The following is a 27,359-nucleotide window of genomic DNA, read 5'->3' on the forward strand; positions in this document are numbered from 1 at the left end:
TGTTTACTTTTTATTATTATAATTTACATAGACATTATCAGCTTAAGGAAATGCCTTCTAGTCCTCATTTATGGAGAGTTTTTATCACAAATGGGTGTTGAATTCTAATACTTTATATGAATCTACTGAGATGGATAAGTAAAGTAACAAGTAAATAAATTTAAATCTAAAATATGTATTATAATATACTGCTTTCATCTGCTTTACATAATTTATCATGTTTAGAAAGGGTTGGCTGCTGGGTACATTTGAAAACCTCAAGACAAAATGATCTCTTAAGGGTCTTTCTACTCTACAGTTCTCCAAATGCCTGTTTCAATTATGCACTTTCAGTTGCTCTAATCAAGAGGGGGAAAAAAAAGCTTCTACTAGACGCTAATTCAGTGTGGCAGAGTATAGAACAGGGATTCAGACAAGGGCTAGAAAAGATGGCAGAAAGAAGTTCTTGGCTTTGACAAAATGCTGACATCTTCAATTTACAGGAACATAAGACTACCTTTTATCATCATTAGTCATAAACAGAAATGAGACAGACAGTGAATAGTAGTACTCTCACAAAATTAGGCAAGTACAAAACTAAAAGACTAAAAGTTAAAACAAACTACCCAAAAAGAATCACTGGGAAAACAAACAAAAAAATCATACAAGGAGTATTCTGGTTTTCCTTTTTATTTAATCAAAGACTGGTGGATAAACATAAATACAGCACAATTACTTCAGATCATTCTTCATACTGTATACACGTAGACTGATGAACGTATTCTGAAAGAAACCTGCAGTCAGCAATGAAATGCAAACAGCTTTTCCTTCCCTTGCTCAAAAAAAAAAAAAAAAAAAAAAAAATTAAACCACACAAACTTAGAATCTCATCAGCACACACTTTCTTGTGACAAATGATTCAGACATAAATAGTGGGTGCAAAGAAACTATATGCTAACATATGTATAACCTTTGTTAATGAAAAAACAGAAGCAGCCATAATGATTAAGATACATTCAGTTACTGATAACTAGTTGTGCCCTAAGGGGCATTATCAAAAGAGAAATCGTGCTGCAGAGAAAAGCTATATATACATACACAATGAGAAAATAAACTGCAAGATTAACGCATGCATGTTTAATACTGAAAAAATCACAGCCCTCCAAAATTTCTCCACGTTTGTTATAAAAAGCCCTCTGCACTCAACTAAAATTAAAATGATCTTAAAAGGATAATACTTGTAAAGTTTACTTAAGTCTTTTTAGCCACAGAAACTGCAATGGAAATAAAAGTTCAGAGTCATTTTCAAAACAAAAAGAAAAATCTATTCTTCTGATGACATGCATGATTAAAGGTCTATGCAAGATACATTGCTCTACATTCCCAATGACTAGGAAAAAAAGCTCAAGTCAATTTTTAGTTTGCAGATGGTCAAAGGATTTTGTATTCCAGCAGGAGTTCAAATCTTCTGGATCTTTTCACCAACAACTACTGGGTTTTCTTTTCTGATTTTCTCAGCAGCATCAGCTTTGTAATTGTAAGAGCAATTGTGCACATCTGAGTAACGGTGTACACCACAGTAAACATTTCCACACCGGCATTCAAACCCTGAAAGTGGATTAATATACATATGTGAGTTGCATGGAAGGTGTAATTAGCATAATTAAAGTTAAACAAAATCACGTACTTAGGGGAGCAACCTAAAGAATCACTCTAAGCTAACAAACAGCCTCACGACCTAGTAATGTTCTCAAAATTCACTAGCTGGTAGCTTCATTTCTCATTCGTATCTATAAAGGTAGGTCTTTAACCACATCTTTTTTTCTGAGCTCACTTCTTCACCTGTGACATGGCCATAATTACTTCTTATCAAAAACAGGGTTGTTAAACTGAAAACGCAAAATATTTTTCAAATCCAAATATCACAATGTGAAAAAAAGCATACTATCAGAAAACATAAAATGTAATTAAGACCAAATAAAATCTGTGCAAGAACTGTGAAAAAATAACACTTTGCCCATATTAGCTTTCCTTTGCCAGCCCCCAATGGAGATGCGAATTCTACTTTGGCTGAGTTAATAGCAGAGCACAGGACTTAGAGGCAGGTTGCCTAAGTTTGAATTCACTTACTAATGAAGGCAAATTACTTAGCCTCTCTGTGCCTTGGATTCCGCAACTGTATAGCTGGAAGGATTAAAATGAGTACTGTATTAAGTGCTTCACATACAGTAAGCACACAATAAATGCTACTTATTTTGGGGAAATGTCCAAAGAGTTGAAGCCAAGAGAGATACATAATGAGTGTAGATAGTTTCTGTGTAAAACAAGTCCTGCTCTTCCAAAATTAGGTTTCTATGGAAGGGTGGAAATGTTGGAAAATGCAGCCTAGAAACCAGTATTTCAAAACAATGACGTCTGGTGTCAACTTCCTGTACCACATTTTTTAAATGTGGTAAACATATTCAATAACTTCAAAATATATTCTATAACTTCTTAATAATGAATAAAGAAATGAAGCCAATAATAACACTAATAAAATTAGACAGACGAGTTGGACGATATGAAGAGGATTAGGTCTCAGCCTTCTAATTGTGAATTCCAAGAGGTTATGAGACTATATTTGATACTAAATATGGCTATTTAAAAAAATTCTTATTTGCTCATGTTTGTATTCTTTAATTAAACAAATTCGCCAAAGTTTGGGTTACAGTCTGGGACAGTTTTAAACATCTTTATATGTTGCTGCTGGTGCTGTCAGGTGCTGTCGCATCAGTTCTGAGTACAACAGAACGAAACACTGCCAGGACCTGCACCATCCACACAATCATTGCTATGCTTGAGCCCAGTGTTGCAGCCACTCTAACTCCTTTCTCTCCTCATGTCCAATCCATTCCTGAGCCAGAATAATCTTCCTAAAGCATAGTTCTACTCAAAATCGTATTTTCTCTTCAATGCCCATAAGTCAAATTTTTATGCGAAGTATTCAGTATAATGCCTGGCAAAGTAAACACTCAGTACAAGGTAGCTATCTATGGCTATCTACATGTTGTCAGGAGGGACCGGTCCCTGGAGAAGGACATCATGCTTGGTAGAGGATCAGTGAAAAGGAGGAAGACCCTCAATGAGATGGACTGACACAGTGACTGCAGCAATGGGCTCAAGCGTGACAACAATTGTGAGGATGGCGCAAGACTGGGCAGCGTTTTGTTCTGTTATACATAGGGTCGCTATGAGCCAGAACCAACTCGACAGCACCTAACAACCACCACCAACATCTACAGCTGCAGTATCCCTAAGTGGTACAAATTTAACACACTCGGCTGCTAACCGAAAGGTGGGAGGTTTGAGCTGCTGGTCTGCCTCAAAAGGTTGCCAGTACCCAGAGGCATCTTGGAAGAAAGGCCTAGCAATCTACTTCTGAAAAATTAGCCACTGAAAACCCTGTGGAGCACAGTTCTACTCTGACACACACAGGGTCACCATGAGTCAGGATAGGCTCGATGGCAACTGTGTGTGTTTTTTTCATCTACAGCTGCAACTGCGCTCACCAATTAACCACAGTACTCTTCATTAGCCTTATCTCTTGTTTCCTGACTGACTGCAGCACACAACCACCTTCTTCACACACTCTGTACTGCAGCTAAATGCCCCATCCGTAGTCCCTGAACGTGCCCTATTTTCTCCTTTCTTTAAATTTTTATTCATGTTATTCCTTCTGCCTGAATACTATTTCTATCAGTTGTAAGTCCTACCCGTCACTCAAGACGCTGCTGAAACATTCTACCTTCAAGATACTCCCCTTCCTTTTACGTAACTCCGTAGCCCCTTCCTTTTAACTCTGTTCCTAGAATTCCATTAATACTTAATAATCTTTCTTTACTAAATACTTCCCAATATATTTTTTTCTTCCTCTCCTAACAACACTGCCATCTGGCAGCTATTTTATAATAGCCAACACGCACTGATATTATGTGGCAGCCCTGGGCTAATCCTTAAAATGCATTAGCTCACTGACTCTTCACAACCATATAATTACAGAATTATAATGTAAAATTAGCACTATTCTACGTACAGTAACTACTTCATAGCTTTCCTTGTACCTTAAAATATTCTCTCTCATACCTAATTTCTGGCTCCTTGAAGGCAGGAGCCATTCCTTTGTACCCTCATAGCACCTGGTAGGGTGACCTTACTTATCTAATATTCTCAAACTCAGATGAAATGAGTTTTTAAAAGAAAGGTTACTCATTTCACTTTAAGACATATAATTCAAGCTGTTTTTATTTCTTTAAGAAAACACAGAAATTGAAGTGCCCACAATATTCTCTCTCATGGGTACAAAAACTATTTTAATTGAAGTCAGTGACAGTAAAGGATGCATTACTGTAAAATATAATCCTAATTTTAAACCATTTGATTTGAGTCCTTACCAGTAAGTCCCACTTTCTTCCTGCACATGAAACAGCGATTCTTTTTTTGTTTTGGTTTCTCAAGTGACTTGTTTTGCTCTTCGGATGGCTGCTGTGCGGTATCTGGTACTGAAGCTGACAAAAACAGGAAGGTGGTAAAATTTAACTATTCAGTAAGATTTTAATATCTGGGTGATTCTTGGCCCCTACCTCATCCCCACTGATCCTTGTTATTCAGAGGACATGTGAGGAATTACTCATTTAATAGCATGGAAAGATGATCACATTAAATTACAAAGTAGTTTAGATAATATGGCCCCCTTTTTATAAACTATATTTATGTATACACATGCAGAAAATAATCTAAGAGAATATATACTGACATGCTAATAGTGGCTCTAAGCAGTGGATTTTCTAGACTAATTTCTTTTGGTTTAACTGTATTTTCTAATTTTCCTAATAATTATGTATTAAATCAATAAAAGGTACACACACACACAAATACTAGTTGAGTATTCTAAGGGAGTGTGCAAAAAAGTGGCCATATGCATACTTCTAAATATTGTCCAGGGTCAGAACTATGTAGGTTTCTCAGAGAACAAGAAAACAAAGGTGAAATCAAGAATCCATAGAGTACTAAGTATGTTTAAAGTTCTCAGAATGTTTCACATAAAAGGTTTAAGATGTTACGTATAAGATAAATTGATGTATTTTTAGTGCTGAAACCAAGGCCGGCTGCACCAAGATTCAGGTCAAATTACTGTCCCGAAGTAGTGTGTCCCCTCCTGTCACTAGCCTGGCTCTCCTACTGCTGTCACCAGACCTTGCAGGCATCATATCTTGCACCAAAACAGTCAGTGGCTTGCCATCAATCAAGTTCTTAACCTCTCCGAGTTTATCACCAGCTAGGCTTTCCTCAGGAACCCACTGCTGACCCACTCTACACTGGGAATATGTCACGCACCTTTGCTTACACCTTTTATAACCTGTTCAAAAGGACTTCCCTTCTCTCCTTTATTGATCTAGTTCCTCCTTCTTTAAGGGCTGGCTCAAAAACCCCTTCTTCCAAGAAGTCTTCCCTCAGTCCTCTACAGCTTCTTACTCTAATTACCCTTAAGACTCTTAATACCTGAAACTAAAAAACCAAACTCGTTGCCATCAGGCCGATTCCAACTCATAGCGACCCTAAAGGAGAGAGAAGAACTGCCCCGTTGGGTTTCTAAAGAGCAGCTGGTAGATTTGAACTGCCAATCTCTTGGTTAGCAGCCAAGCTGAGCTCTTACCCATTATGCCCCCAGGGCTCCAAGACTCTTAATAGTCTCTACCAGTACTGAGCACTTCACATGTGACCCGTCACACATTGCATCCCATCATCAGTGAAAATTTAATGATGTCTTCTCCATTGTTTAAAAATTTTTGATGGCTCCCCACTAGCCCCAGGATAAAGCCCAGAGGACCCTCATGATTATCTTTCTTTCTCCAGCCTCATCTCTCACCATTCCTCAATGACATTCTATGTTTCAGCCATGCTACCTGAATTTTCCCTGAACACATCAAACGGTCTCTCACCTCTGGGCTTTTGTACAAGTTTTCCTTTCTACATGGAATACTCTTTCCATGTGCTTCTCTCATCCCTCTCTTTATCTGGCTAACTCCAGTGTAATGTGTCTTCTTGTTTAAGCTTATATCATCAATTCTCACACTATTCCCCTCACCCCCAAACCTTGGGATGGGAAATCCTAACTATGTGTCCCAAGAGTACTTTATACACTGTATACTTCCCTGTTTGACTTACTCTGACTTAACTGTGAATTCTTTGTGGGCAGGAGCCTGTCCTTTTCAGCCCTATTAACAGTTTCTATACCACTGCCTGCTACCACATAGCAGACACTCAATAAATATCTGCTGAATTGAATTAACCGAGCTACTTACCTATTTTATTTACATGCCTTGTTGCCCCAACTACACTGTAAGCCCACTGAGAAGAAGAGTGGTATCTTACTCCCTGTTTCAATCTCCAGTACCTGGCACAGTGAACTACACATAGTAAATACTCAAACATTTTATGTAATGGAGGCTAAGTTGCTTATGTTAACACATGATCTCATATGTTAATAAAATATGATGAATGGCAAAATACTACAAACTAACAAGTAAATATGTACTATCAAAAGACTCCATAGTATGACTACTCAGGCATGCTGAGGCTAGAAGGCAGATAGTTCTACAAATATAAACATTTTATTTTTTGAATGAGAACACAAATAAACCCTTTTCTTTTCAATAAATATTTCTAGAATATAAGCTCTGTGTTTTATCCCCAGCCCCTTTCTGCTATGCGTTCAAATCCTACTGCATATTTCAACAAAGACAATTCACGATAATAACCCTAAGGATCTGTGTAAGGCAAAATGGTCTCTTTTTAAAATGTAAACACACAATCTCTAAAGGTAAGGATCAGCAGATAATCTAAAAGCTGATAAACTAGGGCTCAAATTTGGAACCAATGAATATTAATTATATACCCATGAGAAGCAGGTAAATCCAGCTTATCTAAAACTAGTGGGTGACAGCCTTAATTTAAACATTCACCAAATGAATTATGGCAAGATGATAGATAGCTCTGTAAAAGTCAATGATTCACAGGTATTATCCCCATTTCCTCAGTTTATAGATGAAATCTCAGATCAAAGCACGCCCTATTAAATCCCAGTTATAGAAAGTTAATTTGGTTTTTTAAAAAGGGCCACACAGTGGACTAAAGGCCAAAGGACCATAATCTTACTGGGCCTGAAACATATAAGTCAGTTGGCTTAGAACGAGGTAGTTTTTCATATTCTGAAATGAGAATTGAAAACAGAGATAGGTGACTGCTACGTTGCATCCATTGGTCCTAATGGACTATTTGGGAAGCCTGTGGGATAGCATAAAGGCTGTGATACAAGCTGTACAGCACTCGCTAACTTAATTTTTATGGGAATCCCAATGAGACAGTCTACTGGCCATTACTGTTAAGATACTTCGAAAAGCACCGGACAGGTTAAAATTAGTTTAACTACCCACATGGAGGATCACATTCAAGAGGAACAAGGCCCTCTGCTCTGGGTCCTGTAAGGAAAAAAAAAAAAAAAAGAAAAAAGTGCACAAATATAACAGTAAGTATGCAACTATTTAGCACTATGTGTTTGGAGGCATATTTATATACATGAAGAAAAATAAAACTGAAGGTAACATTCATAGGCAAACCCCAAACATCATCTTAGTATGTACCTGCTTGGTCTCAGCAGTTAGACACAGTATCTATGTAATATATATACCCCTTCCCTCAAAGAGTCAAAGCATTTTGAGGTCAGGGACTATTTCTGTTCACTAGTATACATCCAGTGTCCACAAAGAGCAGGTGCTCAATAGATACTTATTGAATGAATGTATACTTTTACAGTGAAGGCTGAGATAAAATTCATTTCTGCTCTCTGGACCTTATTTTCTTATATGCAAAATGAGGAATCGGATCAAATGATCTTTAAGTTATTCCTAGTTCAAAAATTCTGTACAAGAATATTTTAAATGCTCAAGAGAAAAAGAGCCCTCTGTAGTAGCAGTGTCCAATAGAAACATGAGTCACATATGTAATTTGGTATTTTCTAGTAGACACATTAAAAAGTAAAAAGAAACAGGTAAAATTAATTTTAATAAATATATTTCATTAAATTAATAATGTAATTAATATATCAAAATATTGTCATTTTAAAATGTGACCAATACAAAAATTCTTTTACTTTTTATTGGACAGAGCAGCTCCATAGAGGAGATATTTCTATTAACTATCCGGGGGCAAAAGCTGTTACATTCATTCCTAAAACCCAACTTTGTATCATCTTAAAAAGAAAATCTTCAAACTGGTTCTCTCTCCTATCTATCAACTGGATCCAAACACAGTAATTTTCATTATCTGGTTCCAAGTAGCCTTTCCAGCTTTAGTTCCAACACACACTTGCCTGAACCAGGCAGCTCCAACAACTGATCTTCTATTTCCCAAATTTCATGTTTTCCTGCCTGAATGTTTTTGCTCTCACAATTTCTCTTCCAGGAAAATCCCTGTTCACTTTCCCATGCCTATTTTTTTCTTTTCTTTTCTTAGATATAATTCACATACCATAAAATTCACCCTTCACCACGAATTTCAGGACATTTTCATTCCCCCCAAAAGAAACCCCTAGTCCCCCATCCTCCTCAGCCCTTGGCAAACACTCATCTACTTTGTCTCTATGGATATGCCTATTGTGGATATTTCATATAAACAGAATCATGGGACTTTTTGTACCCTGCTTCTTTCACTTAGAATAATGTTTCCAGGATTCATTCATGTTGCAGCATGTATCAGTATTTCATTCCTTTATCTGGCTGAATATTATTCCATCACATGGACATACCACATTTTGTTTATCCATTCATTAGTTAATGGACCTCTGGATTATTTCCACTTTTTAGTTATTATGAATGATGCTGCTACAAGCATTTTTGTACAAGTTTTTGTGAAAACACATGCCTTCAATTCTCTTGGATACATACCTAGAAGAAGAATTGCAAGGTCATATGGTAACTCTGTTTAGCTTTTTGAGGAACTGCCAAACTGTTTTTCCAAGTTTTTCATTCCCACCAGCAACATATGAGGTCCCAATTTGTCCACATCTCTGCCAGCCCTTGTTGTTATTGATTACTGCCATCCTAATGGCTACAAAGTGGTACCTTACAGTTTTGATTTGCAGTTCCCTGATGGTTAATGATGTTGAACATCTTTTCATTTGCTTATTGGTGAGGAGATATATCTATTCAAATCCTTTGGCCACTGGGTTGTCTTTTTATTATTGAGCTGTAAGAGTTCTTTATATATTCTGGATACTAGATCCTTATCGGATATGAATTTGCAAGTAGTTTCTCCCATTCTGTAGGTTATCTTTTCACTCTATCGATAGTGTCCTTCGAAGCAAAAAATTTTTAATTCTGATGCAGTTCTACTCATCTATTTTTTCCCTAGGTGCTTATGCTTTAGGTGTCAGATAATAGCTAAGAAACCACTGCCTAATTCAATTTGTGAAAATTTACCCCTACATTTTCTTCTAAGAGTATAGTTTTAACACTTACTTTTAGATCTTCGATCCGTGTTGAATTAGTTTTTGTGTATGGTCTGAGGTAGGGATCCACTTCTGCATGGGAATCTGAGAGGCTGTCCCAGCATCATTTGTTGAAAAGACGATTCTTTCCCCATTCAATGGTATTAGCACCATTGTTGAAAATCAATTCCCCATAAATGTAAGGATTTATTTTTGGACTCTCAATTCTATTTCATTCATCTATATGCCTATTCTTAAGCTAGTACCACAAAATCTTGATTACTATAGCTTCTAGTAAATTTTGAAATTAGAAATTGTGAATTCCCTTTGTTCTTTTTTTTTCAAGATTGTTTTGGCTATTCTCATTAGCCTATTTTCCATTCTTCAAAGCCAGACGAAATCTCTGACTTTTAATCCACACAGCTTTCTTAAATTAGTCCAAGGAGACTGCATCCCTCTGATTGCTCTGAATCACTAGTTTGACAATTTGGCTTTATATGAAGTCAGGAACCCTCAGAGTTTAAAGAGCCTGAAAATTTCAGTTCAACCTGCACCCAGTGCAGTGATCCCCTCTACACTGTCCCTGACAACACCTCAGCTTTGTTAGAATGCTTTGCTGAGGGAGAGCTTACTACCTCAGAAATTATTTCTCTCTGCTACTGGAGAGAAATAATGTTCTGAGAATAGCTTCACAATTCTTATTCTAAGCCTCCTGTAACTCCAAAATCATTATAAAGAATAAGCATATTCTTTGCAGTTTACAAAACTCATCTCACCTTCATTATCTCACTGACTTTTCATACCCTATATAAAGACAGACATGATTATTAGTCTCCTTCAAAAGTAATGAAGGCTAAGGGAAGTTAAGTGGGAGTATCAAGTACTTACACATCTGCTGTATGAATGCAGAACCTCTGAATCAAAATTCCACACTCTTTTTGCTATGACTCAAGATCTGGGGTACTAAGAGGTTAATCAAAGTTAAGCATATTGTTCAATAAAGCGGGCAAATATATATATTAAAAAAATATTAGAGTACACCAAAATGCTTTAAAGTTTTTTTTTTTTAAGCTAGCTTTTCTAAACTAGAAACCTGAATTACATTCCTAAGTGACACTGTGTGAGCTACTGCTATTTTTTAAATTAAAAAGCATAATTAAATGAGAACCACGCAGCAGCAATCCGTTAAATTCTCAGCTAACTAGAGAAACATTCTTCAGAGTCATGAGGTCAAAATGAAAGCAGTACCACCCACCTGGTGGCAGCATATCTTAATTATAAGCAGAATACCTACAGAGAAAAAAAGGCTACTTCAGGGACACTATCCTGAAAATTCCAATAAAAATGTTAGGAAATTCTGGTTTAGGTACACAGATACTGCTCATATACATGCTTCCATTTGGGATGGTCTTTCTAGCTAAATAAATGTCCTCTGAGGGATGTACATGCAGTGATAATAGAAGAAAAGAGATACCTGGCTAGCTCACCAAACCAGCTGAACTTATCCCAGGATCTGAGGTGAGCTGGACGTGGCATTAGGAACACACACATCCATGACCCTATCCAACTGTCTAATGGAAAGAATACTAGCCTAGAGTCAGATGACTCGGTTTCAGTTCCAGCACAAACGACCACATGACTTGAGTCAAGAGACTTTTTCTCTTTATGTCTCTTTTCATCCTTCTATTAAATAAATTTAAAAAGAAATTCTGTGTTTGTGCCTGTCCAACAGGGAAATCATAAGCATGTGTGTGTGTATGTGCAATAAATGAAGAACACATTCTATATTCAACAGTGTAAGCTAAAACTTTTTTTTAAACTAAAGCTGTTAGAGATTTTACACATTGAAAACTAATACTCTCAAATTCAAATGAAACTTATAACTGGTTTTCAAAGACTACTAAGCTGAAATTATGAATGCTTTTTTTCCCAGGCCTTTAAAAGTTAATACTTATTTAATCTAAAAGTAGTTCAAACTATACATGGAAACGGAGTCTATAAATTTTTAAAACCTTCTGTAAATTCTTCCAAAATGGTCTCATGACCACCTTTTGCATCCATGTACTCAGGGCTAAGAGAGGACTATATTGTTTTCCGTGTACCATAAATGGTACAAAAGTACTTCGTATTATGATAGTTCACCAACCTACCATGTTCACTGTAAAACAACTGATACTGTATCCTTCATCTTTATACTTTTTTTCCACTGTCAACATTCTAAAACTTATTTCCCAAGACAAAAACATTTTCATAATTAAGAGACTGTTTTCATTCCTCCTAACTTATCTCTCAACACTGCTAAGCAACCTCCGCCTATAGATACTCTCTTTTGGCACTGTGACCAAAAAAACTAACCAGTTAGCTCCACAGACACATTCAAACTTCCTGAGGCATCAAATTGCTGGGCTGAGAGCTGTGGGAACTATGGTATCAGGGAACATCTAGCTCAACTGGCCAGAAGAAAGGTTATAAAATGTTCTACATTCTACTTTGGTAAGTAGGTCTGGGGTCTTAAAAGCCTGTAAGTGGCCATCTAGGATACACCACTGGCCTCACCCCTTTGGGAGCAAGGAAGAATGAAGAAAACTAAACATATAAGGGAAAGACTGGTCCAAAGGACTAACGGACCACATCTACCACAGCCTCCAACAGGCTGAGCTAGTACAACTAGATGGTGCCTGGCTACCACCACTGACTGCTCTGACAAGGACCACAACAGAGGGTCCTAGACAGAGCTGGAGAAAAATGTAGAACAAAATTCTAACCCAAAAACAAAGACCCAACTTCCTAGCCTGACACAGACTGGAAAAACCCCAAGAGTATGGCCCTTTCAGCTCAGTAATGAGGCCACTCCGGAGGTTCACCTTTCGGCCAAAGATTGAACATGCAATAAAACAAGACTAAAGGGGCACACCAGCCATGGGACAGGGACTGGAAGGCAGGAGGGAACAGGAAAGCCGGTAATAAGGAAACGAGGGTTGAGAAGGGAGAGTGTTGACATGTAGGGGGCTTGTTAGCCAATGTCATACCACAATGCATGTACTGTTTGATGAGAAACTGGTTTGTTCTGTAAACCTTCATCTAATAATTAAAAAAAAAAAAAAAAAACTAACCAGAATCTAGATAACTAATTCCTCTGCAACTTTGCCGGCCCCTTGTTGCTCCTCTTGTTTTTAACCTCTCATTTTTTAACCTATGTCATAGACTTCCAAACCTCAGGCATAATCCTGACCACTCCACACATTTAAACGCTTACTATCCTATCTACAACCTCCAACTGAGCCCTCTCCCTTTGAAATTTGATCACTTATAACCCACTGTATCTAAAATGAAGAAGCCCTGGTGACGCAGTGGTTAAAAATGCTCGGCTGCTAACCAAAAGGTTGGCAGTTAAAGCCCACCGGCGGTCCATGGGATAAGGATGTGGCAGTTGGCTTCTGTAAAGATGCACAGCCTTGGAAACCCTGTGGAGCAGTTCTACTCTGTCCTATAGGGCTGCTACGGGTTGGAATTGCCTCAATGGCAATGGGTTTGGTTTTTTTTCTTTTTTTTTTAACATCTAAAATTTTGTCTAACCACACTGCCACTACAGGTAGTTCCTGACTTACAACAGGATTCCACTCCAACAACTACTCCATTATAAGTTAGTTCTGACGTACGCTGAATACTTTTTTAGTTTAGTTTTCATTATTTCCCCCAGTGCCGTCGAGTTGCCTTTTATTGTCAGTATCTTTATAAATCCAATCTTTGTCTTTGGGTGTTGGAAACATTACATCTGAGAATAATATCAGCTAATTACGTGCTGCAACACTGCATGTTCTCCATATTACTAACGCTAAAAAAAAAAAAAAAGTACACGCACACCCTAAAAGCGGATAGTCATTAAGTGTGGTGTGTCATAACTCAAATACATCACAAGTCAGGGACTACTTGTATCATAAAACTGAAAGCTTTAGCATCACCCTTGAGTTCTCATTTCCTATGCCCAATGAATATCTAAATTTTGTGACATCTTCTGTTTCTGCCCTTCCTTAAGCTTTTCTATTAAAAAAAAAAAAAAAATTACTCACTTTAGTATTTATAAATTTATGATAATATGCTAGGTGGACTAGAATATTATGTTACCTACAGAAATAGGCAAATTATGCCAGGCACTTGTTGAATCTGAAATCAGAACAAACGGTGTTAGCTAGTTTGGCTAAATTAAAAATTAAACAAATTTAAGCTAAAACTGTCTGATGTATCTACTGCCAGCATGTAAACACCATGCACAATGGGAGGTTTCACTGGTCAGGGTATCTTCTCTCTTTAAACCGTGCCACAGACAGAATGACATATTGCTTATCCTTGGGGGCTTGTTTTCCAAAGTATTCCTCTTCTGTTAATACACAGTTTCCACATACTGGCAGACTATAACTGATTAAACATAGGTTATTTAACAGCCTCCTGAATGGTGTCCTCTGCACTGTCTCTGCCCACTAAGAAAGCTTACCACCACTTTGATCCATACAATGGGGACATAAAAAGCATGGGCAACAAGATTGGAACCATTCCCGAAGCCAGCTCTCCAGACAGGGACTGGACTGGACTATAATATAGGTAATGATACTGGTGAGGAGCTTCTTGACTCAAGTAAACACCTGAGACTATGTGGGCAACTCCTGTCTGAAAGCGAGATGAGAAGGAAGACGGGGCCAGGAGCTGGTTGAATGGACATGGGGCATACAGGGTGGAGAGGAGGCGTGTGCTGTCTCACTGGTGGGAGAGCAGCTAGGAGTACACAGTAAGGTGTATATAACTTTTTGTATAAGAGACTGACTTATTTGTAAACTTTCACTTAAAGCACAATAAATAAACTAAAAAAAAAAAAATTACAGGTAAGAACATGAGGTACCGTGCTATGAATCTAAGTAACTGAATGGGACTATTACACTCTAAGTCACAGAACGGGCAAGTGGAGTGACTGCCAGCCAAGTTACAGTGTCTCCGACAATTTAAGTAAAAAAACAGGAGAAACAGATTTCCTTCAAATCAGCAGTCCCACTTTGCCTGGAGACAAAATAGTTTTTGGATTAAACTGGCCAAAATAACAAGACAGAATAGTATACCACCACTACCTGTTCATTTAATTATATTTCTCAAACACATTTTGAATTTTCTATGTTTGATGCTGATGATATGTATGTAAGTAGGAAATGGCTCTCAACATTTCAGTCAATTAAATTCTTCAGGATATAAAATACTCTCTTCATAAAGAAAATAAACACAAAAATATGCCTTTAAAAAAAGTACATGGCCTAAAATACTCAAACGTTGGGACAGATGACAAAATACACGCTAGTTCATATACAAACCTTGGAGATCTTCTGTTTCAGGTGCTGCTTTGTCCAGAGATGTGCTGTCCACTTGGGAAGATGCTACAGATTCTGATAAAAGGGACTGATTTGATACAGGGCTAGAAAACCAAAAATATTTAGATTTAAAAGATGATCTCCACAAGTGAATACTAACTAAAGCGATACTATATAAGAAGAGTTCAACATATCTAAACAGACCATTAAGACAAGAATAAACAGGTATTTTTTTAATAACTTAAGCATAACCATAAAGCTTTGAAACTAGAGACCAATTTGGATCAAAAGTCTACTGCTTTAGAAACAAAGCAATAGTGTGTGCTTTTGGTATTTCAAGTACCACGTGAATTCATTAAATGAAAACCAGCACGATGAAGACATGCTTAAGGAATCTCAAGACAAAGTTTTAAATGATATACTGGTAGTGGAATTGAACATCTACTATCATGAATTGGGGGGGGGCAGAAGAGGGGGGAAACAAAAAACCCCACAGAATAGAAACTTGGTATTTGCTTACTAAGATAATAAAAACAAAACAAATATTTCTACACTTTCAGGCTTTTTAATGATATAACTTCAAAATTAAAAAGAAAAAAATGTACTATGATACAAACCAACATGGTTACAACATCACAGTATTTAACAGAACCTGTGATAAAATTGTATTTTTTAATACAAAGTACTAATAATTGCAGAATAAGATTAAAATTTTAAGAACTAACTTAACATGCTTCAAAAGGACTTCGGGGGCAGGTCAGAATATATGATGAGGAAAAATGAGGGAAAAGAAGTCTGAAAAGGAAATCTGACATAACAGACAAACTGCCCTTAATAAAAACAATAAAAACCCTTTTTAACCAGTCAGTAAAAATCAGATAGAAAAAACTGCTCCGCAAGTGGCATTACTATAGTTTTCCTTAATAGAACTCATCAAATGTGAAAATATCCTTTATTTTTCATTAGCTTTCCAATTACAGTTCAGAGACTACAGCTTACCTTGGCTGCATAGATGAAGACGTAAAGTCTAATGATGACTGGGCTTCTGGGACACTGCCATCTGTGCACTGAACTGGTAAAGACTCAGACAGACTACTGACAGAAGTTGCTGTAAGAGTACCACACTTCATATTAGCGATTCCGTACTCTGGGCAGTCTAAGACCTTATCTAAAAAATCAAGATAGATTTTCCAAAAATACAGTATACAGGTTTTGTTTTACTTACTATATAATGCTGGTTTCATTATTTTTAAAAAAATTTCAAGAGTTTGCCAATAAAAAATGTGACTATTAATGAGGAAGGGAACCATGTATAAACTGTATATAATTTATAAACTTAACTCCTACTTCTCACTACTGAGTATCACCCAAACCCAAAACGTTAACTCACCAACACCTTCCGAGAACTAGCGTACAAGTGAGATATTTAAAACAAAAAATAATTTAGAAGTGGACATAGATTCAGAATTAATATCTGTGCTTAGCACATTAGGTTATATCATTTTCCCTGTACTTCATATAGCAGAAATGCAGATGGCCATTTAATTAAAGAACAACTATTTGTATTCATTTGAAAAAAGGAATACTAAAATTTGGAGACATTTCAATGAAATAGTTCTAGTTTCTGGCTTGAAAATGAAACAAGACCTCATACAAAATTTTAAATGAACTAATAACAGTCTATACTTCCATTAACCACAAAAATCTATACACTCAACCATTAACCTACAAAAGAACTTAGATGAATACTTCTGACATTTTCCTTTTGCAAATCTTATACTCAAAATCCTCGTGATCCTTCTTCCACAACTACTGAAACAAAAAACCCGTTGCCATCAAGTCTGACTCATAGAGACCCTACAGCACAGAGCAGAACTGCCCCATAGGGTTTCCAAAACTGTAATCTTTACAGAAGTAGGCTGTGACATCTTTCTCCCATGGAGTGGCTAGTGGGTTTGAACCGCTGACCATCTGATTAGCAGTCGAGAGCCTAACCAATACACCACTAGGGCTCCTTCATGGAAACAAAAGCCCACCTCAATTCTAAGAAAAGCCTTTGATTCAAAAGGCACGAAGAACCCAAATGAACTGGGTTGAATATCCTTACTTTGAGTCACCCCACTAGACTCCTTCCTTCCAAATGGAGTAGGGCTTTCTCTAAAGTTAGCTGTGGCTATCTATAATCCACTCTTTTGTTCCGCAACTACCCTGGCTGCAAGTCTCCTAAAGAAAAGAACCAAGGTCGTCTTATAGCCCTCGGTATCTTACTTTACAAGACAGCTATATATGTATTTGAGGTTTGTCTATTTTAATCAGGTGAAAAGAGTTCTGCAGCACAGTAAAAAGAAAAGACTATGGAAAGGATTTATAGTATACCTACTCCTCACCTATCAACTATCTCGTTATCCGACATTTCACATTTACAACAATAGTAAAAAAATTATCTATTTTGCGCCTTAATGTCGTATGTCTAGCAGTAACGAATGCTGAAGTGTAACGCTGGCTGTGATGGTTAAGGTTATGTGTCAACTTGGCTGGGCCATGATTGTCAGTAGTTTGGTGCTTATGTAGTGATGTAATTTGGCAGTTATCTAATGATGCAGTCATCCTAAATTTTGTGATCTCATGTGATCATGCTCCATTTTTGCATAACGCCGATTTTCACCTAACGACTTGGTCTTTGGAACCTAACTGTGTCAATAAGTGAGGGGTGTAGGTACTTTCCATAGGCAAAGGTACTCTTGTCCCTGTCTCCCCACTGCTGATAATCACAATATATAATGAGAAATTTTACAGATATAAATGTGGTACTATAAGTACAATACTCATAACCTAGCCCTCAACGAGAGCTAATAGGGTCGCTATGAGTTGGAATCGACTGGACGGCACTCGATGGGTGGGTTTATAGGTACAATATGAGGAGGAAAATGTATTAAGAAGCACCAGTCTACTAACCAAGTACATTTCAGTACAGTGTCTTAACCGACTTACTTACCAGGTGGGCTTATTCTACCATTACTACTATTCTGCCTTTGAAGATGTTCTTTATAGCATACGGAACACATGCCATTTGTACGAGGATTTCCATAAAATCCGCAGCCAGTGGAACAAAGCATAGGCACTTGGCTGTGATTAGTTTCTTGAGCCATGTTCCTCTGTTGCACACCTGAAATTTATACAGAATTAGCAAAGAATTCAGACACAAAACTGTAATCATACATTATCCAAATCTGCTTTATATAATAAAGGAAAACCCCACATATACTTCCCCTAAACCACTCTATATAGCTGTCCCAAGAACTAAGGGTAGGGCTAAGAGAGAAAAACTTAGGATCAAAAGAACACACACTGAACTTTCATCTCATACCAACTCTAAACAAGCAGATCTGTGCTGAGTCAGAAAGAATAAAGAACTCTAGAGAAAGGTATCTGTTCTGAAGACTGTACCACCAGAATGTTTTAGAAAATCCTTTTAAGTCTAGTTAAGTTTGGAGCCTCCTAAAGAGAAATACACATTTTAAGTTTCACTATATATTGCACTACTTAATTTCTAAGCATTTAAACTTTTGCTCCAAGTTCAAGCATTACCTTAAGTAATTTATTTCTTAAAAAACCATTTAACATAATATCCGTGCTGGTGAGGATATGAAGAACTGGGTAGAAGACTAGTAAAATGAGAAACTGGTATAACTTTTCTGGAAAGCAATTTAGAAATTCATCTCAAGAGCCTTGTAAAAGATTGCCCTCTGAACCAATCACTCTCCTCTAAGGGTCTTATTCTAGGGTATAATCAGAAAAAGAACAAAGAATAATATACAAAATGTGCTTTTACAGCATATTTATAATGTTGACAAATTGAAAATAACCTCTATGTCCAACACTGGGAAAACAGATTTTTTTAAAGCATAGTACATATTTCGTATGCAGGCATTAGAACTATTTTAGAATACTTTTTGATAAAGGAGTAAAATGCTGATAATGAATGAAAAGTATATAAAATATGTCGCTAGTTAGGACAAAAGGAGCATCTATCAATCATTACAAAGGATAGGAAAGAAAGTATCAAAGGGTGGCAAAGCTAACGGTGATTTTTTCAGATTCATGCCTTTCTGTACTTTTTGGGTTTTCTTAAAATACAGATAATGCCGTTTAATTGGAAAAAAAAAAAATACATTGTTTAAGTATTTAAAAATACAACACAAAACTAGGTAGCCAGAGAAGTCAAGTCAACCAGTAAAGTGATGCTGTGACTGAGGAACCAGTATGACGGCAATCATCAACTTTAGATGGAAGAGCCCTACATTCCATTTTCCCCCACAGAGCGCATGAATAACATGACAGAAGGTAATAACAGGCTTTTCTTCTTATTTAAAAAAGAAAACAAAACCCCCTAAAGGTTACTCCAAAATGAGTGTATGTGTATGTACAGATGAGTTTATGCACAAAGATCATGAAGAATGAGACTAATGAAAAGAGGAAATGTTGTTTTGATATGGAAATTTCCTTGAATTGTTAAACACTGAAGGGAAGCATTCACTGTTACTGTTACCAGATTTTTACCTCACCAAAACTATGTGAAAAGACAGTTTATTGGGGGAGTTTTAACAAAGCAGCAGGGTTAGCATTTGCCTTTAAAAAATGCTAACACTGCTGCTTTAGAAAGCATTTTTTCTTTAGCCTAGGAATACAATTTGGCATCCTGCATTTGTTCAGGATTTTTCCACTCATGTTCCTAAGGGATGTCGGTCTGTAGTTTTATTTCATAGGGTCTTTTTCTGGTTTTGATTATCAGGTTAATTGTTCAAGGTCAGCAGCATGGATGGAGCTGCGATTCAACCCAGGTAGTCTGGCTCCAGAGTCCATGCTCGCAATCAGTGGTCTGTGGATCCCTGGGAAGGTCAAAGCTATTTTCATGATAACACTAGTTATCTGCCACGTTGACATTTACACTGATAATGTAAAAGCAAAGACAGGTAAACTATTGGCACTATATCAAGGAGTCAGATCAAGATAGTGCCACCAAACTGTACTAGCCATTACTGTATTTTTCATCACCTCATCCTCAGAGTAAAAACCGTTCATTTGATTAAATCTTGACCCAGAGTACATGTCTTCTTAACATTCTTCATGATAAACTAGAAAGTATACATAAAAGCATTCTTGCTTTATGATGATTTTCTTTAAAAAGTATTTGTGCAACTGTTCAAGTTGAGAGTTGAAATAGTTGCTTTCTTCAAGGAACACAATTTTTATTTGAAAAAAACTGACAAATTCTGGTTATTCAGACTTGGGTATATGGCAGACATTTTCCTGAAAAATGAAGTCAGCCTATCATTTCAAGGAAAACAACTACAGTAAAACCTGTGAAAGCCGGAAACTGTGTAAGGCAGAAACCTGTCAGAGAAGGAAAACTCAAAACTAAAACGAGGTAGGTTTCTTAATAGAGAATGCTAGTAAGCACCCTGTCAAAGGCCAAAACCTTGTGAGACCCGGAAAAAGAAGACAGATCCGGCTAGTTCTGGCTTTCACAGGTTTCACTGTAATAGTATTTACTGCCAAGGACAGAACTCAAGCATTCGAGTTGAAAAAAGTTTCAACAAGTGTCTCCAATCTGGATTACCTGATACTATACCAACATTCGCAAGATCAGCATAAATCAGTGAACAAGTAGTTTCCAGGTGAGCAAGCTATGACGGTACAAAATTTTTCATGAACAAGAGATTCATTCAAAGTGAAAGGAAACAACAAATTTTAAAATAACAAAGGACAAAAAGTCTTTTACATGGTTTGGGATTCCACATTGCAACTATCCCTTTAAGAAACTACCAATTGTCCTGAGGGACTGAGTTCCTGGACTGAGGGCTGGGGACCATGGTCTGGAGGGACATCTAGCTCAACTGGCATAACTTAGTTTATAAAGAAAATGTTCTACATCCTACTTTGAGTAGCATCTGGGGTCTTAAAAGCTTGTGAGTGGCCATCTAAGATACTCCACTGGTCCCACACCATCTGGAGCAAGGGAGAATAAAAAAAACCAAAGACACAAAAGAAAGATTAGTCCAAATGACTAATGGACCACAACTACCACAGCTGCCACCAGACTGAGTCCAGCACACCTAGATGGTGCCCCGCTACCACCACCAACTACTCTAACAGGGATCACAATAGAGGGTTCCGAACAGAGCTACAGAAAAATGTAGAATAAAATTCTAACTCACAAAAAAAGACTAGACTTACTGACCTGACAGAGACTGGAGAAACCCCAAGAGTATGGTCTCCAGACAACCTTTTAACTCAGTAATGAAGTCACTCCTGAGGTATACCCTTCAGCCAAAGATTAGACGGGCCCATAAAACAACACTAAATGGACACACCAGCCCAGGGGCACGGACGAGGAGGCAGGAGGGGACCGGAAAGCTGGTAACGGGAAAATCAAGGTGGAGAAGTGGAGAGTATTGATACGTCGTGGGGTTGGCAGCCAATGTCACAAAACAATATCGTGTATTAACTGTTTAATGAGAAATGAATTTGCTCTGTAAACCTTCATCTAAAGTTCAATTAAAAAAAACAAACAAACTACCAATTGTCAAGTTTTGGTGCAGTACCAAAGGAGAATACCCCCTATTATCTGAAAAGGTTGTGAGAATACTTCTCCTGTTTCAGCTATCTATCTGTGTGACCCAGAATTTACAACACTGTAACAAATTGAATGCAGAGGCAGATATGAGAATTTTGCTATGTTCTATGAAGCCAAACCATAAAGAGATATGCAAAAATGGCAACAATGCCTGCCACTCATCTCACTAAACCATTTGGGGGGTGGTGGTGATTTTTTGTAAAGTATTTTTAAATAAATAAACAAATATTTTTAAAAATTTCTCAGTTTTAATTTCTAATATAAATACTGTTAGATATAACCCACATAAACAAAAGTTCTACAGAGTCCTCAATAATTTTAAAGACTGTAAAGGTCCTGAGACTAAAAAGTTTGAGAATCAATGGCTGTAAACCATGGATTCTCCATGCAGGTGATATTGTCTGCAAAAGGCAAATAGAGATTCTTGGGGGAAGGGGCAGAAAAAAACTTTTTATGTATAAAGCACAGATATACATGCAATACATAAACAGATACACAGTATATTTGTGGAATTAAAATTTTAAAGAGATGGGGGGCCAATTAGAAAAAAAATCTAAAAAGGCTTCTTAGGGGAGCAATAATGAAAAAAAGATAAACACTGATCTAAGCTACCAACGGAAGCCTTGGTGGCGTAGTGGTTAAGTGCTACGGCTGCTAACCAAAAGATCAGTAGTTCGAATCCACCAGGCACTCCCTGGAAACTCTACTACAGGGCAGTTCTACTCTGTCATATAGGGTCGCTATGAGTCAGAATCAACTTGATGGGCAACGGGTTTGGTTTTGGTTTTAAGCCACCAAATATGCTGTACTGCTATTAATGATACTAACATAAAAATTAAAGGAAATTTCCCCTCTGACACTGATACATTGTTTAGTATATGGCTAAGAAATCACAAGTATCCAAGAGAGATAGTAAATATCCTATTTCTATTAAAAACTCAAGTAAATGGTCATAGGTAAAAAGCAAAATATGACCACCAATCTTTTATACTACACTTAATACCTAGTTTTTTTAATACCTGCTTTAGAAGAACAAGGCTAAAATTCAAAACATGTAACACTAGCAATTTCCCAAAGTCAAACTGCCCTGCACAAAAATAAATGAACAATGATTTTCATAGTCAAGAGCTTTCTTGTGAAAAATTATCATCTCTAGCAGATAAAAAGCACAAAGGATTTCACAGGTTACTTAAGAACAACAACAACAACCCTTTATTTACTAATCTTTAGGCTACAAAATGTACCTTTACATAAGATTCAGAAAGATCATAAACCACAAAAGGATATCTTAGTTTACCTCTGGGTGTGGTGACATGCATGGAGTAGCTTTGGAGAAGCTAGAAGACCTGCTTCCCACTGCTACTGCACCTTTTGGGTAGGTACACGATTTGCAGGGTACATCAGTCTGGCACTCAAATGCTCAGGGAGAAAATGAGATAAGAGAAGGGAACGAGAAGGCAGAACAATTCCTTAACTGCTGTACTGTGGAATTTATAAAGCTACAAATCCAAGGAGGTGAAGAGTGAGAATACAGAAAAATTGATTGGTATGGTCCACGGATTGGAGAGAATTCATAAAATGTGAATTCTGACCCTTAATAACATTCATAATCAAAACCACAACCATGATCCTCTCTAAGCCTCCAAACAATACTTAATATTTATTGAGAGTTTACTATGGGCCAAGAACTATTTTATTTATATTATTTAATTTAATTCTCTCAAGAACCCTATGATGTTGGTACTACTGGCATCTCCATTTTAAAAATGAGGAAACTGATATTCAATATGACTTAGTAACGTGCGCAAGGTCACATATCTAGTAAGTAGCTAAGTCAGCAACTTTATCTAAAAAAACGAGGAGAAAAACTGCCAAAGTCCATCCTATCCCCACAAACCTATAATTTTGTGATCATCCATGTATTTTTATTCTTTTCATTTAAAGATAATTTAAAATGTCACTCATTTATTCACCCTTAAGATATTATGCCATCTTAATTAGCTAATTAAACCAATTTCTTGACAAAATTTGTTTTTCCTTTAAGTCTTTTTACCTAAGAAATCCTCATCAGCATAAAAAAATTGAAGATCAAAATTGTAAGACTGCAAACAAAATGTATTATAAGAATTCGGACAAAAGAACAGCAAATAAATGAATGCAACAGAGTCCATTAAACTTCCCGTGCTTTATTACCTAGAGTTAAGTCACCAAGTTCCAATAATTTTCATTCTGAAATGTCTTGTGCTCATTTCTTTTCAATTCCTATACAGGTTTTTCATTAGTTCACACCAGTGTTATCTTAACAGTTTTTGCTTTCTGTTTTACTGCCTCTCCTCCGAATCGATTTAATTAAATTCCTCTAAGACATCCAGTTCATCATATTCTCTTATTTTATAATTGCCCCAGAGAAGAACACCTGACCTAGCATTCACACTCTACATAATATTGCCCCACAACCAACTAAAGGGCTTTCCACAATGTGACCTCTGCAAAAATTCTCGCATGCCCTTTCCACCCCAGGACATATGTATATTGCCCATATGAGAGCTGGTAGATTCCATGCTCTGAACTCTACGGCAAATCACTGTATGCCACCAGGAAATACTAGTCTCAAATACCTGATGTGTTATTAAACTTCTGGAGGTCTCAGCTCCCTAAGAGGGAGCTAATATCTATATAACCAGATCAAATAAGAGAATACATATAGAAAACATCTAAATAGTGCCTTGCACAGAGGAGAAGTTCAATAACTGCTTTTACTCTGCTTTTCTTAAAAGTAGAGTCCTTTGCTCCCAGATGTTTGAGATGATGTTCATTTCTGGAAACAAGCTTCTAGCTCAAACTGCTTCATTCTTAGTAAATGCTGTCCACTTCAGCACTTCGCCTATAATAATCCTATCTCAAGAAACGGCTTAAATTCTATTTCTTCTGGGTACATTTCTGCCTACCTCAATACTTGTTTCTCTGCTCTGTATTCCTAAAGAAGCCACCCCTACCACCCTTTTGGGGAATTAATCAACTGCTTCATGGGTATATAATTCATTTACCCAACTAAACTCTTAAGGTTCTTCTTCAAACCCCTGTTAATACCTAATACGAACTGCCACAAAATATTTTGTTGAATAGATTTCATTATTGCTAAAAAGTATTCATGTCAACTAAAAGATGGTTATTTTCAGTTGAAAAGGAGACAAAACAGGTTGACGAAAAATGTTTCATGCTTCAGTACTTGTATCTTACATACTGAAACAGTCAACAGCAAGACTACTACTGCCTACTCAACTAGAACGACGAACAACCTAAGCCAGTTAAAGAATGCATACATGTACTTTTTCACTGTATTGTTTTTTTCTCTCCTCCTGAACTAGGAGTTAATCCAGAGATGTTGCAAACCTGGTTAAATCTAGCCCACAAGCATGTTTGGTTGGCTGGAACATATTAATGTTTTCAAAAAATTGTTAGCATTAGAAAATTGGGGAAACCTCACATAAAAATCCAGATTTCTAGCTTCTCTTGAAAAACCGGGAGGCCTAACAACAGTGGGCTGATGTTCACACAATTAAACTCATCAACTAAGGTGCCTTTTAGACTGGGCCTGTACTTTCCAGTTCAAGGTTATCTTCAACTTTCAGTTACCTGACTGATCTAATGTATTAACATCTAAGTTTTCAATCTCTATGCTAACACTTAAGACCTTTCCAATCTGGGATCTCTACTGTTAATTTTCGGAAAATAAACACATACACACATCGTATTTTTACGCAAATAACATACGACTTCTAGAGTAGCACATAAAATACATTGGTATAGCAGTGCTTACGAAAATACCTCGTGGGGCGAGGGCATGGATGGCAAATATAGAAGGCATGTGTTATTTTAGTAAAAACACAGCACATAACATGTTGAGTTAAACAAGGATGCACACGAAACCTCAAAGCAGTACTGCAGGCACAAAGTTGTTGTTAGGCGCCCTCTAGTTGATTCCGACTCAGAGCAACCCTATACACAACAGAACAAAACACTGCATGGTCCCACGCCATCCTCACAATTGTTGCTGCCAGTGTGTCAATCCATCTTGTTGAGGGTCTTCCTCTTTTTTGCTGACCCTCCACCTTACCAAGCATGATGTCCCTCTCCAGGGACTGATCCCTCCTGACAACATGTCCAAGTCTATGTGAGATGCAGTCTCACCATTCTTGATTCCAAGTACAGCAATCTGGTTGTACTTCTTCTAAGACAGATTTGTTCATTTGCACAAAGTGGTAAGTCCAATTTTATTTATTTTTTAATCACTGGGGAAATAACTATTCAGAATTGGTTAATTCAGAGACTTCTCTTTGTGATTATATCACATGGAGATACTGAGAGAGCAAGGAAGTACAGTACAGTGGTATACCCTACTATAATTTTAAAAAATAACAATTGATCAAAAGAGGAAGACAGTTCTGAACATTGGAACCTACCAGCTATCATATGGGCATTATACATAGGTCGGTGGTTAGGAGGGCATGCAAGAACCTTTGCAGAGATCACAAAAAAGTCCAGTAAAGTTCGTAAAGCAACTAGATCAGAAAGTATGACTTGATATCAAACACCGGGAAGAATGTTACTCACTTTCATAAAAGTATAGGGGCTTTGGATTAGGGTTCCTACTGTACTGAGGATACTTTGTAGTTCTCTCTCTCTGTATAGCAGTCCCCAGTTCCCTACGTCAGACTGTCTTTCCTGCTGTTGCTTGGGCTGAAAGACAAAAAGGGGCGAGTCTGGCTAACATGAGGATAATATCTTTGGAACATCACATATTCTTTCCCAGTCAATAATTAATTCATCACTTTTAACACATTATATAAAAAGATTAAAAATATATATAAGAGACCCCAAAGCTAATTCTAGTAAACACAAACCTCATTTTCCCAGTTACTGCTGCAAGGAAAGTTTCCACTGACTAGTGTGATAAATCTCACACTTGTTTACAGCTGAAGACAGGTAGAAGAACTCTTAGATGGCTCGCATTTACTACTTGTCTAACAATGTTTAAAACAGGGGTTGTTTTCTGTAGATGTTCAGACAGCAAATATTTTAGACAATTCAACTCTATCACTGGAGCACAAAAGCAGCCACAGACAATATGTAAACAAATAAGCATGGCTGTACTGGAACAAAACTATTTATGGCCACTAAGGGAGTTCTTGCATAGTGGTTAAGTGCTACAGCTGCTAACCAAAGGGTCGGCAGTTCGAATCCACCAGGCGCCCCTTGGAAACTCTATGGGGCAGTTCTACTCTGTCCTATAGCGTCGTTATGAGTCGGAATTGACTCAACGGCACTGGGTTTGGTTTTTTTAAGGGAGTTCTTGGGTGGTATAAATGGTTAAGTGCTTGACTACTAGCCTAAAGGTTGGTGGTTTGAACATGCCCAGAGGTGTCTTGAAAGAGAGGGGTCACAGTCTCGAAACCCCTATGCAGCAAGTTCTATTCTGCACACAGGGGATAGGCTCGAGGACAACTAACACGGACACTAAAATTTGAATTTCATATAATTTTCAAAAATGTCACAAGATCTTATTTTAAAAAAACTTTGTTTTTGTTTGACTCATAGGCTAAACTAAAACAGGCAGAGGGCCAGAAGTTTGCCAATCCCTGGATTAAATAAACAAATGACTTTAATGTAATCATCACTACAGATGATGCTGGGGGGCTAGGGAGAAATGAAACTCAAGTATAGGTACTATTAACTGTGGGATTCCCTAAATTAAGGCTGAATGTAAAATTTAAGTATTATTTGCTCCTGCTAAGGCTCATCTGCCGTAGTTAAGTATATACTATCACCCTGGTGGTGTAGTGGTTAAGTGCTATCGCTACTAACCAAA

The 27,359-nt window shown here is 37.2% G+C and overlaps 1 protein-coding gene across 4 annotated transcripts in view; it reads right to left on the reverse strand.

The window, feature by feature from the left end:
* Positions 1-653: 653 nt before the first annotated feature.
* Positions 654-27,359, reverse strand: part of ZFAND6 (zinc finger AN1-type containing 6) — a 76,882-nt gene continuing 50,176 nt past the window's right edge. For 3 of the 4 annotated variants that reach the window (XM_064267205.1, XM_064267206.1, XM_064267207.1), the window contains 6 exons: positions 17,849-18,019; positions 15,853-15,961; positions 14,857-14,957; positions 7,452-7,496; positions 4,410-4,523; positions 654-1,587 (listed from right to left, as the gene is read on the reverse strand). In XM_064267205.1, coding sequence (XP_064123275.1) covers positions 1,439-1,587; positions 4,410-4,523; positions 7,452-7,496; positions 14,857-14,957; positions 15,853-15,961; positions 17,849-18,002 — 672 coding nt within the window. In that variant the 5' untranslated portion in view covers positions 18,003-18,019 and the 3' untranslated portion in view covers positions 654-1,438. Of the gene's footprint in view, positions 1,588-4,409; positions 4,524-7,451; positions 7,497-14,856; positions 14,958-15,852; positions 15,962-17,848; positions 18,020-27,359 lie in introns of those variants that run through there. The other variant, XM_064267204.1, reaches the window with a different exon arrangement.

This window comes from Loxodonta africana, chromosome 13, assembly GCF_030014295.1.
Source record: "Loxodonta africana isolate mLoxAfr1 chromosome 13, mLoxAfr1.hap2, whole genome shotgun sequence".
In the NCBI taxonomy this organism is placed as follows: domain Eukaryota; kingdom Metazoa; phylum Chordata; class Mammalia; order Proboscidea; family Elephantidae; genus Loxodonta; species Loxodonta africana.